Here is a 13064-nt window from a genome sequence, read left to right on the forward strand (position 1 = left end):
GAGAAAAATCACAGGAGAGATATGGATGGTCCCACAGGTGGCAGGTCGCCTGTCTGGGCTCAACCATTGTGAAGTGCCCAAAGCATTCACCAGATAGTAGACCAGGGAGGGGGTGCAGGGTTTCCAGGCTGGGGGGAGACTGGGGAGCAGGCCCCCAACGTGCTGGCAACCTTGGTGCCGGGAAGGCCCACTCCAGTGCCACATGACCCTGCAGGCGAGGGTCACTGACAAAGATGAAGGCTGTCTTGGCCTGCAAGGTTGGCTGGGAACAAGGTCAAGTGGCCACACACATTGGTGCCAGCCTGCAGCCTTTGGACTGGCTACAGTTATCATGGCATCGACCTGGTTGGCAGATGTCACAAAGACACTGCCACCCTGAGAATCTGAGTGTGGGGGGTGGACTGAAGCCTCAGAACAGGCTTGTGGCTGTTGGGCAAACCCTGCCACTCCGGAGGAGGACACCCAGCAGGCCGTGCGCGCCCCTCACAGTTACATTCCCTGCACAACAGCTTTCAGACTCTTCTTCCTACAAACTCCACTACAAAATACATTTTGCGCTGTGGCCTTGTACACACGTACGCAATCCTGGGATACTGCCCTAAGTGTGACACATGCTTTCATTTTCTATCCTGTTTCTTTTTTCTTTTTTTTTTTTTAACTATTGGTCACGGCATGAAAATTGAAAACCACTGTTGGGTATCCTTGTGTTTTCTCATGCTCTCTGTTTTAATCCTCACAATAACTCCATGAGCCAAGCAGGGCAGGGCTGGATCCCCACAGGATGGGGGACTTGGCCACACAGCTGGTAATGGCAGAACCAGTGCTCCAAGTCCAGCCCTTCAACCTCCACGCTTCTGGGAGCAGCTCTTAGGCCCTCCAGGAGAATGGGAGGTGCAGGCTCTCCAAATTGGGGAAGGCCAGGGGGAGCGGGGGGCAGGACCCAGGTCCATTTGTCCCACTGGCACCGTGGACATTACTCACTGTCTGTGCAGGAAACTCCGGCCGAGAAGCGCCCTGCGCCGTGGGAGCAGTGCACCGGCCCGTGGCGCGAACACTGCTGCAGGGCGAGCTCTGTGCCTGAGCAGCGCACGCCGCTCATCACTACCTCTCCAGCCCCGGGCGTCCCCTGCCAGTACCAGGTGTCCTGAGAAAACAGCGAGCGGCACCCAGTTCAGGCTGAGGGGTAATTTGGAATCCTCTCCTCTGATGCCCACGCTCTAGAACCCTATTGGAGTACCCCTGCCCGCCTGTGCCCGGCCTGGGCTCCGAAGTCTTCAGTGATGGGCCACTCTCTGCTACTCATGCCCCACCCAGAGCAGAAGTTTCTTCCACTGCACTGAGACAGGGAGATCCTCTGCTGCTGGCTTTGCCCCCACCCTCTTCCACACGACTGCCCTTAGCTATTGAAGACAAGGGCCCTGTCCCCTTGCTGCCCACTGAGGTGGCCTGCCCCATTTCTCCAGCTGTGCTTCGTGTCACCCTGGGGGTCGGCTGTGCGCAGGGTTGGCCCCAGTTCTCTAGGTGAAGTGTCCTGCAGCCCCACCGGCCAGGCGGGCCCAGCCAAGGACGATGTACCATGGCAGCCACACCCTGGCCTTGTGATTTTCTTTCCTTAAAGTCTCTTGAATGTAGCCCTATATCCCCCAGGACTGCCACTAGCCTGGGCCACACCAGCGTCACTTCTCAGCTGGGCTACTGCCACATCCATGTTCATCTCCACCCCAGCAGTGTGCCGAACAGCACAGAAGAGAGTTTTGAAAAATGTGCATTGCAGACTTTGAACGGTCTGCCACCTCCTCCCTCCCTCACACATCACACCACTGGTCCTTGATAGCCCCCACTCCGGTCCCGGTCTCTGATTCCCCCAACTGGGTCAAGCCTCCTTGGGCAGCAGGGCCTCTAACTGGGCTGTCCCCACCCCACCTTCTCCGGTGAACTTCTAGCCATCTTTCCTACAGACAAAAGTATGTGCCTGGTGCATGGTTTTCTGGTCACCGCCTTCCTCACTTTACCGACTGTCCTGTGAAGCAGGAGCTACATCTTGTTCTCCACACTGTCCCCAGTGCCTAGCATTCTATCGGCCCACAGTGTCACTCAATAATTCATCACTAAAGGAATGCAGGAAGGGTTAGCAATGGTAGCACAGGGCGTTTGGAAACACAACAGGGACCCACCTTGATCGCGTGGTTGGCAAAACCCAGGCCGAGCTGTCGGCAGGCCACCATGGCTTCGGTGAGCCCCCAGTGGTCGCTGCACACGGCCCCCCAGCGTTGGACTCCATTCACCTCCACCTGCACCTCCACCACGCCCTCCTCGGGGCTGCGCCCACCAGCCAGGCGCACCTGCAAGGTCACAGGTGTGTGAGCAGGGCAGCAGCCTCACGGGGAGGGGGCGGGGAGGGCTCCGGACGCCAGCCTGGACCTGCCTGGCCTAGCTCACTGTGCAGCCCTGGGCACACTCCTCTGGGTTGTCTCCTTCTCTGTTCCTTGGGGCATTTTGCTAGATAGTGTCCCCACTAGGGAAACCTGAGTCTAGGTGCCTCATCCGAGGCTCCTGTTCTGGTCTTCGTGCTTCTCTTACCTGAAATTCTACCATTAATGATGGCTTGCCAATGGCAAAGGGCTTTCATATCTATCATCCCATTCACAATAACCCTATGAGATAATTAACCTCAAATTACAGAAGAGCCACGATCAGAGACAGGAGCGACTTGTCTACCACCCATGTTTGTTGGGCACTTGAAGTCTGCCCAGCCCACACAGCCTGGCCAGTGCCTCTCCCCAGCGCTGACAGCCCTGCGGCCCTCTGTCCTAGCCACCTTCGTTTCCCGCCTCCCCGGGGACCTGAGAGGCTGTGGTGGGACAGTGCATCCACCTTGAGTGCCCGCCACCACTGGACATCTCTGAAGGCCAGAACCTGGCCCTCAGGGGATGTAGGTCAGGCCAGGGACCTCGAGGAGAGGGCTTTCCAGACCGGCTCTGAGAATGCCCCGTCTCCTGGCTCCATGTGCCCTGGGGCTCTCTCAGGGCTTCCCAACCCCGGGCCTGAGGCCACGCCCAAGTCTGAGCTCACCTGATTCTGGAAGCCCATGTTAGGGACATTGCACCTGACGGCGGCATCATTCTCATGTTGACAACCATTCTGGGACCCTTCCAGGGAGGGGCAGTCACTGAGGGTCCGTTCATATCCCCGGCAGCGCACCTCACTCAGGTGGATGGGCCCCAGCCCTATGGGGGAGAGGGAGAGAGGCTGTGCAAGGTCTGTCTCCGTAACCCCACACCTGTGGTTTCCCCTCCACAGACAGGGAGACCTTCCTGTCCTGGGCCCTGAACACCAAGGGACGGACCCTGGGCACATCCAAGTCCTCCTGCCCCACCCCAGGCCTCCTCACTTACCTTGACCCAGCTGCGCCCCAAAGAGGGCCTCCCGAGCAGAGCCAAAGCCAAGCTGACGACACACAACGCTGGCGGAGATGAGGTTCCATCCGTGGTCGCAGACTGTACCCCACTGGTGGTTCCTGAGCACCTCCACCCGGCCCTCACCCACCTGGGCCCCAGAGCGGAGGCGCATCTTCAACTCCTGCTGCAAGAAAACCGGCTTCTGAGAGGGCTGAGCCATGGCGGGGAGCCTGGGCGCACCCCTTCACGCTGGGCGAGCCAATGACAGGGAGTTCCAGTCCCGCCTCTGACAGCTCAGGGCTATTACCTCCAATAAACCGTTTTTCTCAAGTCCTTTTCTTCTTGACAAAGACCCATCACAGGGGCAGTAGTAGGAACAAGGGAGCCTTACAGGTTGGGGTTCTTGGGCCTCTTGAGCCCCTCCCTGATCTCTAGGGGCGTGGGTCCCTTCCTTTTGTCCAGCCTTGGCTTCTTCCTTGTCCTTTGGGGCCGAACTAGACCGATGCTTCCCAAAAGGATGTGTGAGATGACTTGAGAGCCGTGCGCACGGCCTTAATCAAGCTGACTTGACAAGCACTGCTTCTCCCCCAGTCCCTCCTGTTGCATGGAGGAGGCCATCCCACTGGTGGGGCCACCATGTCTGCAACACCTCACCACCACTTGCTTGTTGCTTTTTATAACAAAGGACCAGGCTCAGGTTCAATACCTTCGGGCCTCAACTGGGTGTTAGCTACAATGTAATTACTGTTTTAATGGTTGCCTTCTATTCATGGCAAGTGATGTCAGCTTTCCATTTATGGTTGGGTTATAAATGGTTCCTTTTAAATAAATTCCAAGTTTCTACCATGCTGTGTCCTCCTCCCCGTCTGCACCAATGCCGCCTCGGTGGGGGTGGTTCGTCTGTCCCCTCCACTCCCCTCCTGCCTGTCCTGGAGAGCCCCTGCCCACCAGTCCCTTCCACCCGCTCCTGCTCAGACCCTGCCCGGCCCACCTCTGCCCAGGACTCCTTGCGCCCAGGCTTTGCCTTCGAGGGGCGGAAGCGGGGCCCCGCCACACAGCTGACCACAGCGTGCATTCCGCCAGGGCAGGCCGGCCGCAGCTTGCCCCGTGCTGGAGCCACCTGCACCTGGCAGTTGGCCATGTGGGGCTCTGTCCCCAGGCAGTTGACCCGGTGGATCCAGAAGGAATTCTTCTGTGTCAGGCTCTTCAGCCTGGAAGACAAGGGAGACTGAGGGTGGGGAGGGGCTGAGGGAGCTCAGGAGTCAGGCAGGCCAGGGCCCGGGGGAGGAAAGGGACACACCCTCCCCTAAGTGCCACACTCCTCTGCACCCTCCCCTAAGGAAGCTGCTCCTCACCTAGACTTGGGGTCTTTCATCTTCAAGTTCCAGACTTTCCTAGGTGGGAGAAAACAGACAGGGATGGAGTGGGTGCAGGAGACCCCTGGGCCCTGACTCCTCAGAGCTGGTCTTGAGTTTGCAATAGAACTCAGTCTGTAAACTTGGCCTCGTTAGGTCAATGCTGAGCTTCTGGCAACTCTGGCACGGTGTCTCTGCACAGTTATCGATGATCTCCATTTCCCAGGGAGAGACCCGGGATCCAGCAAGTTCCCCCAACTAGTCCCCAACCAGGGCTGCTACTGCACTGGACTGCGCCTGAGTGGGCAGTCCTCCAGCATGCCCTCTCCCCATATGCAGATGAAGGGGAGCCTTTAGGGAGCGCCCTGAGAAAAGGGGAAGGGTCCTCCGATCCTCCAGGGGCGGGCGCAAGATGGAGCCCTTGCTGGTAGGGCTGCCCACTCAGAGCCTATAATCAGGGCTGCCCTCCTCACGGGTGCCAGGCGCATCGACTAGGCCCAGAGGTGCAATTACAGGCAGTGGGGAGTCAGGGGCCCGCATCCCAGTCATCCCCAGGGACAGCCACGCGGCTGGTGTTTGGGAGCAGGCCCAGGTAAGACAGAGATGCAGGACAGAGCCACTAAACTGACTGGGAGTGTACAAGGGGTTGGGGGAGGGACTTCTCCCTTGATGAGAAACACGTCTAGTTTTTATTAGCACAGAGCTGGTGACCATTTAGAGGCTGATGCAACCCTGTGACAGTTGTGTCACGTTTTTGACAGAGTATTTTTATGTTTCCTCTCCCAAATGCTGCCCCACCCCACGTCCTGCTCACACGTGATGCAGTCAAAGCCTGGCTCAGATCAGAGTGGAGGAAATTCCCCGTGGACTGGCTTATCGAGGCCCCGGGGGCCCTACTGAGGGCCCACAGCCTGGCACGGGCAGAGCTCAGGCCTGTCTATACCTGTGGGCGCCGCCCTAAGTAGCTTCAGTCAAGGCCAGCTTTTAAGCAGGGACACAGGTTTGCGTTCAGTTGTTTTCATCTGGGGAACATTCTGTACTACAGGCAATTCTTTTCATATAATTTACAAGTACAGCGTTTTCCTAACCGTTTCTAGGTTCTTCCCAGGGTCTCCAAGTTAGTCCTCTTGCTCCTCCTCCTCATGAGAGACACAGAAGTCCAGCTGGGCCTGGTTCCCTCCCAGCCCCACACCCAGTGCCACAGACACCACCCTGCCCACCTTGAAGTCTGCAAGTTCCCACACGTCATACGCGTCAATAACACACACACAGGCGCACACACGTATGCTCGCATATGGGTGCATGCACTCAGCCACTGCCCCACGGACCCCCGCCCCCCTCCCCTGCCCCTCTCTGCCCAAGTGCCCTCCTACCTGTAGTAATGGCTGTTGACGGGTGCCTCGCTGGGGAAGCCCAGCATCCCACACACCACCTTGCTGTTGTTCCTGGTCCAGCCCTGGTCACACACCTGCCGCCAGTGGCCCTCGTACTTCACCTCCACCGCTCCCTCAGTCACCAGGCTATGCCGCTTGGCGCTGGCGAGAATGGGCTTGAGCCGCACCTCCTCCAGCCGCCGGCCCTGCAGGGTGCAGAACCACGGTGGGCCCCAGGATTTCTGCCCCTACCGAGCCCGCTATAGGTCTTCACATGGGAGAGCCGGGGCTCAGAGCGCTGAGAGATGACCCCATCCAGCCCCGCAATGGACAGACCAGGAAACAGAGGCCCAGAGACCATGTCATCTGTCAAAGCCACACTGAGCATGAGAGAACCTTGGTTTATCTGTGGTCCTCTCCTCAACTCCAAAGAGAACCAGGCAGGTCTGTGCATTCCCTGGGATCAGGGTCAGGACCCTTGGAGTTTGGGAGGTTTCCACTGGGCACATAGGAGCCTTCTCTGTGTCACCCTGGGGAGAGCTGAGGATGGGCACACAAGCTGTTTGAGACTCCCAGCAGGATCCTTGGCCTATGGGACCCTTGCCCTAGCCCTGGGGTGACTTAGACCATGAAGACCACCCAACCCTGGCCTGCTGCAGGGCCTGTGGGCCAAGGCCAGCTGTCCTAAGGCTGGGGCTTCCTGGAAGTGGAGCATAGAAGCCAGGACCTGCCCTGCCTGCTCCTGGTGTTTGGCTTGGGCTGTTTTTAGCTCGAAGTTGTTTGTGCCGGGAAGAGGCAGCAATTGTGGCTGGGCCTTGTGGGTGAGGCAGACCCTCACCCCCTTCTGCCTCCCCTATGGGGAGCAGCTTCAGTGATTCCCAGCAGGCCCAGCCTGAACCCCCAACCTGTCCTGCTGCAAGCTGAGCCCTCTGTCCATGCACCATGTCCCACCAACATGACGTGGGGCCCCAAGGATACTTCTCAGCCACTCTGCTGCCTTCCCCTTCCCTCTTCCTCCAGGTTCATTGCCCAGAGCCTCTCTGTCCCATGACCCAACCCTTGGCTCCTCACCTGGGGCCCAAGGGCATTGGAGACTCGCTCAGAAAGATAGCCACGCTGGCGCCGGGGGTGACACACCACCCCAATGTCCTCTGAGTGACTGCAGTCACTGACACCCCAGCCATTGGACATGCACTGGTCCAGCGAGCTCTCTGTGCCCATACAGCGCACATTGTCCAGCCAGATGGGTCCTGTGGGCAGGGGATGGGTAATGCTTAGGGACAAAGAAGCAAGTCACAAGCTGTGCCTCTTTCATAGCTATCAAGAGTTATCAATTGTCTTCTTCCAGAGCCTGAGTAGAAAGTAGGGGTGGGGGAGAGGAGTTGGTTCTCCTGGGATCTTGGTATCTACAACCTTACTTGCTGCCTCCTTTTAGCAGCAGGTCCTGTAGAATCTGTTTTTGGAAAATGCCAGGTAGGTTTAGTAATAATATCTATCTGTCCACCCAAATCCATTTGTTCACTCAACAGCATTTGCTGAGAACCTACTGTGTGCCAATCACTCCGTAAGAATGGAGTAGGGTGGTGGTGGGCACCACACTGTAGGTGAGAGTGGGAGAGTCGGAGCAGGGGTCACGTGCAGCTGGGGCACTCAGAAAATACCTCATGGAGGAGGTCATTTGAGCTGGGTATTAAAGGATGGGCAGGAGCCTGTTGAAGCCTCAGGGAGCTCAGCCTTTGAGAGAGACCCACTATCATCTCCTCGTCCTCCTGCTGGGCAGCACCAGGCACTCACCCTCCCCTTGGCCATACTTGGCACTGTGAGCCCAGGTCAAGGCTGTTTCAAAGCCCAGTTGGCGGCAGGCCACCGTGGCCTCCTGGAGAGCGAAGTCATCATCACACACAGTGCCCCACTGGCCCTGGTACAGCACCTCCAGGCGGCCCTCCTCTGGCCTGCTCCCTGGGCCCACCAGCCGTAGCTTCGTGGTGCCCAGTGACTGTAGCCTGCAAGGAGGGGCCTGGAGCAGGAGCAGGAGCAGCAGGAGCAGGGAGAGGGCAGCTGGTAGGGGCCACATCGTGGCGACTTCAAGGGCAGCTGGGGCCAAGGCACCTGGGGAATGAGTAAACGTGACAGTGATCACCACCTCTACCCTTGACCTAGGCCTCTTCTGCTGGCTGGTAGGGACAAAAGATGGTAGAGCCCCTCCACGTGTGCGTGTGCATATGCACATGTGTGCATAGAGGCATCCATGGAGTCTGGGCTCTTAGATTAGGCAACTTGGTCTAAACCCACACTGTCCATGTGACTTTGAGGAAGCTTAACCTTATTAAGTCTCAATTTCCTTATCTGTAAAGTGGGGATAATAATCCTTGTCCCGGTGTGGTGAGTGTTAAGTAAAATACTATAGATAAAGTGCTTAGCACAAACCTACCCCCCAGCACTCAGTAACTAGCCATTCTCAATACAGTCCTATACGTAGGTTGAAGGGGTGGCCTACCCTTTGAGTCACAGGGGAGCCCCCAGGGTGCCCTTAGTTCCAGAACAGCTACCCCAGGGCCATTGCTCTTCTTGCACCCTGGCCACCCTCACTGTGGAAGGCACATGGAATGCGAGAGTGGAAACAAGAGGGGGGGGCGTCCAGGCCTCTATCACTCATTTGCTGTGTGGCTGGCTTGGGAAAGTCTCTTAATTCTCCAGGTCTTAATTCCTTATTTCTAAAGTGAGGAAACTGAACCAAAAATTGTCCAATACTTCCTCCAGGTCAGATAGTCTAGGATATCTTCAAGCTCTGGGTCCACCTAGACACATGATTCATTGATTCAACCAACATTTTTGGAATGCTTGCCTCAGGCCAACTATTAGGCCAGGTGCCAGGACACAGAAGAGGAGACATCAAACACTAGCCCCCGCTGTCATAGAGCTCAGAGAAGGGGAGCAGAAAAGGCTCTCAGAGAGGGGATACTTAATCAGGGCCTTGGTGGCTAATAAGGGTTCTCCCCTGGTGGGGAAAGGGGTCTTGCAGGCAGGGTGGGTAAAGGCTCCTGCCCATCCTTTAATACCCACGTCCTGCTCTTGCAGAGACTCCTCTCTTTCCCTTGTGCTGTAGTACTGGAGGCCTGGAGGGGGCAGGGGCGGGGGCGGAGGCACAGGCTGGGGTCCCGATAACCAAGGGCCTTGGGCACCATCAGACGGTTGCTCTTCATTTTGTAGGAAGTGAGGGCCGTGGGACGGTTTTAGGCAATGAGCCCACACCAGAGACAGCGTCCCGTAATCACAACAGGTGCTCTTTGGGTCCTTAGAGGGGGCTGAGGTTAAGGGCTGGTTGTCTCCCCCTCACACATTAGCGCCTTGATCCTGGAGCACTGGGGAGAGCGGAGAGCTGGTTAGGGCCACCAGAGCGTCTGCAGCCACCAACGCTGAAGCTCCTCCACTGCCAGGCTCTGCAGCTGGGGGAGGGGTTGAGGCTGGCCTGGAACAGGGGGAGAACGCTGGGTCCTTGACTCCCTGTTCAATGCCTGAGTCCTAAGAGAGCTCATTCTGGGTCCCTGGGTGCCTCAGTCAGTTATGTGTCTCACTTCGGCTCAGGTCATGATCTCACCACGGTTCATGAGTTTAAGCTCTGCCACGGGCTCTGCACTGACAACTCAGAGCCTGGAGCCTGCTTCAGATTCTGTGTCTCCCCTCTCTCTGCCCCTTCCCCGCTCATGCTCTTTCTCTCAAAAATAAATAAACTTAAAGAAAAGAGACAGAGCTCATTCTGGGGAGACTCCCTCTTCCATGGTCCCCGCTGCCACCAGGAGACTGCATAGCTGGTCAGTTGTAGCAGGCAGTGCCTCACAGGGCCCCTGCCACTCCTGTCCCCACAGACTGGTAGTCTGGCTGGGAATCAGTCCTTGCTCCTTCCTGCACACAACCGCCCCCCCCCTCCCACCCCTGCCTTCAGCCACTAATCCTCCTGCTTTGGTAAGCCCAGGGTTGGGTGGAGTGGGCTCCCAGGGGCATACTAGATGGGCTCAGGGAGGATGCTCCATGGGGACGGCGGCTCTGTGCCCCCAGTGCCCAGGACAGTGCCAGCTACGTATGTAGGTGACAGCAGAAAATATCACGGCTGGGAACGGCACTGCACAGCACTTAACACTTACACACCGGGAGTCAGACCGCCTGCTTTCACATTCCGCTTCCCACCAATAGTTTCTGGATAGTCTGGGGCAAGGGATTTAATTTCTCAGGGCCACAGTTTTGCCTCTGTAATGGGGATGGTAAATAGCACCTACCTCATAGAATTCTTGTACTGATTAAATGAGTGATGACCACATGTTAAGCCCTTAGAAGAGAAGCTCTCCATTGACAGGTAACTATTATTAACAGCAGCTGTAACCACCACTCTGGCACCGTTGGTTGGTCTGGGTTGGTTATAGCCCCTCTTGGATAAAGAAGGAATGGAGGCCACACCCTAACTCATCAGCAAGTCCCCGGTCCCCTTCTTTGTGACCTTCTCCAGATCTGCCTCTTGTCCCTCGGAGCCCAGGTTCTCCTTGCTCCCTCCCTGGGGCGGGGTGTTGTCTCCTCTCCATCCTCACCATTAAGTCTCTTCCCACCACGATCCCTCCTGCACTTCCTTTCCAGACTTAAACACTGTTTTCTTTATGTGACTCCCCACTCTGGAACCTGTGGGGCTCCTGACCCACTGACACTGAGCAGTGTGCTCTCTGCTGCTTGGGATGTGCCCTTCCCTCCTCTGGGCACCCCGAAGGAGGAGGCGGACAGTTATGGACTGAGCCCAATGGAAGTCACGGTGGGTAGGGACCTTCCCCAGATGATGAGAGGGTGGGAAGGACTGGGTTCAGGGCCCTCCAACTGTTAGGACCCACTGGGACTGACCTGAGAGATGACCCCACCCCCTGCTCTTGCCCCCATCCCCCGGGAGCCCTCACTCTGCCACCAAATGGCTATGTGACTTGGGTCAGGGGCTTTCCTCTCTCTCTGAGACTCAGATGTGACACCTATAGTATGAGGAGATAGCACTTGGGGTCCTGCTAGTGATGGGCCACGGGGAGGCCACGGGGAGGCCAGGCAGGTCTGCTGTGTGGCTTTTGGCTGCTGTTCCACAGCACTGTGGAGAGCTTATTGGAGGCTGCACATAGTCCTGGGCCCATAGGTTCCCTCCTCTCCTCACCAAGGGGCCTGCCTGGAGGCCAGGGGCAGGCTTCCGCTGCAGGACCCCAGGATGGGGGTGGGGGGAGGCAGCAGTGGGAACTGAGAGTCAGACGTGGGGAGGGCCCCTCTTCCCAGCCTTCCCACCACTGCAGGGCCCCCTGTAGTTTCCGCTCACCGCAAACTTGCCTTCTCACCATTCTCCAAACATACCCAAACCTCTCCACATCCCAAACCTCTGCTCTCACTGCTTGAGGTACCCTTCCCTCTGTCTCCGACTGTTTAATTACGACACCCAGCTCCAATGCGGCACCTCCGTCAAGCCCTCCCAGGCCCTCGCCTTCCTAGCACTTGGTGTTGCTTCCTATCTCCACCACCAGCCTCCACAGTGTCTCCCCAGAACTGTTCTTCCAGCGCCCAGCACCGCGGAGATGACCAGGCTGGGAAGCCTGCCTTAGAGAAGGAAACAGCCTCCAAGGTGGCAGTTCTTTTCGCAAGTGAGGGAGAAGGGGACAGGGTAGGAAGGTGGTGGTAGTGGTGGTGGGTGGCTAATAATAATGATTAGTTATTAGAACACATTTAAAACTATCCATGGCATTCTTATCTCTACCTCATAGATATGAAGCTAAATAACTTGCCCAGCTGGGATTCAAACCCGGGAAGCCTGGCTCCAGAAGTGGGGCTCTCAGCCACAAGAGAGATGGACGCAGGAGGAGGAGGGGAAGAAGGAAGGGAGGCAGGGAGATGAATGAAATTCCACCCTGTTGCTGGCTGATTGATGGCCCAGCCGTGGTGTGAGGGCACTGGGGTTGGTGCCAGCACTGAGTGCAACCAAGTGACCCTGCCAGCTTGCAGCAGAGAGGCACCTGCTCCAGATGCTACCAGGGGACTCTGGCACCTCGCCTGACTTGGCCCCTCTAGGATAGGCTGGAAATGCCCAAGGTATTCTGGAGAGAGCATGGGGGGTGGGTGCTGCCCTCATGGGCACCAGCCTCGGGGGCACCTGAAGCCCTTCTCTCTGGCTCTTGGGGATGGGGTCCCTCCCTGGGATCACTGATGACAGTGAGCCGAAGCAGTGCCAGCAAATGGCTCTGAGTTCTACCATCAGGCACAGGACATGTGGCAGTCACAGCCCTCTGCCCACCCTCCATCCTCTGCCTCCCCACCCCCAGCATAGTCAGCTCTGGTTTATTTAGTTCAAGAGACCCGCTCCACCCTGCCTCTTTGTCCCCCAAGTCACAGGAGTGACATGTGAGCCCACCTTGCCCCTTCCCCTGCCTCCTCCCCCGGTGAGAGGGCAGAGGAATGGTTACATTCAGCCTGTTCACAAACAAGACACGCAGGCACCCCAGGCCAGGGCGAGCCACCCGGGGCCGGGCCTTGGGCCAAGCTCCCTAATTTGGTCACTTCCACTGGCAGCAGGTTGGTGAGTTCCTAGGGGGCTAGGCCAGCTGTCCATGGGACCCCTATCCCTCCCAGCTCCCAGTCTTCAGGAACCCTCAGAAGCTTGAAGCCCACAGAGAGACAGAAGTGGGACAGACAGCACGGCAAGAGACAGAGCAGGGGCCAGGGGCCAGGCGGGGGCTCACCAGCTGGAGCACGGACGGACGGGCTGGGGCTGGGGCTGGGGCCTGACGCCGAGACCGAGCAGCGCTCACGGGCCTCCCTGGGCGCCCTGGAGCCTTTTTATCCGGCTGCCGCCCGCGGGCGCTCCCCACCCGGCCGCCCGCGGAGGAGGCCCCGCAGGCCCCGCCCCCGGGCGGACCCGGTAGACGCGGGAGCCC

The 13064-nt window shown here is 57.9% G+C and overlaps 1 protein-coding gene across 1 annotated transcript in view; it reads right to left on the reverse strand.

Moving 5' to 3' along the window:
* The window catches only part of LOXL4 (lysyl oxidase like 4), a 37760-nt gene that overhangs the window by 5962 nt on the left and 18734 nt on the right, over positions 1-13064 (reverse strand). Inside the window, exons 2-10 of the mRNA XM_029932340.1 lie at positions 7921-8235; positions 7198-7376; positions 6127-6332; positions 4754-4792; positions 4390-4609; positions 3396-3582; positions 3073-3227; positions 2175-2342; positions 982-1144 (exon numbers count right to left, since the gene is read on the reverse strand). Coding sequence (XP_029788200.1) covers positions 982-1144; positions 2175-2342; positions 3073-3227; positions 3396-3582; positions 4390-4609; positions 4754-4792; positions 6127-6332; positions 7198-7376; positions 7921-8200 — 1597 coding nt within the window. The 5' untranslated portion in view covers positions 8201-8235. The remainder of the gene's footprint in view (positions 1-981; positions 1145-2174; positions 2343-3072; positions 3228-3395; positions 3583-4389; positions 4610-4753; positions 4793-6126; positions 6333-7197; positions 7377-7920; positions 8236-13064) is intronic.

The sequence above is a fragment of the Suricata suricatta genome, chromosome 2 (genome assembly GCF_006229205.1).
Source record: "Suricata suricatta isolate VVHF042 chromosome 2, meerkat_22Aug2017_6uvM2_HiC, whole genome shotgun sequence".
In the NCBI taxonomy this organism is placed as follows: Eukaryota; Metazoa; Chordata; class Mammalia; order Carnivora; family Herpestidae; genus Suricata; species Suricata suricatta.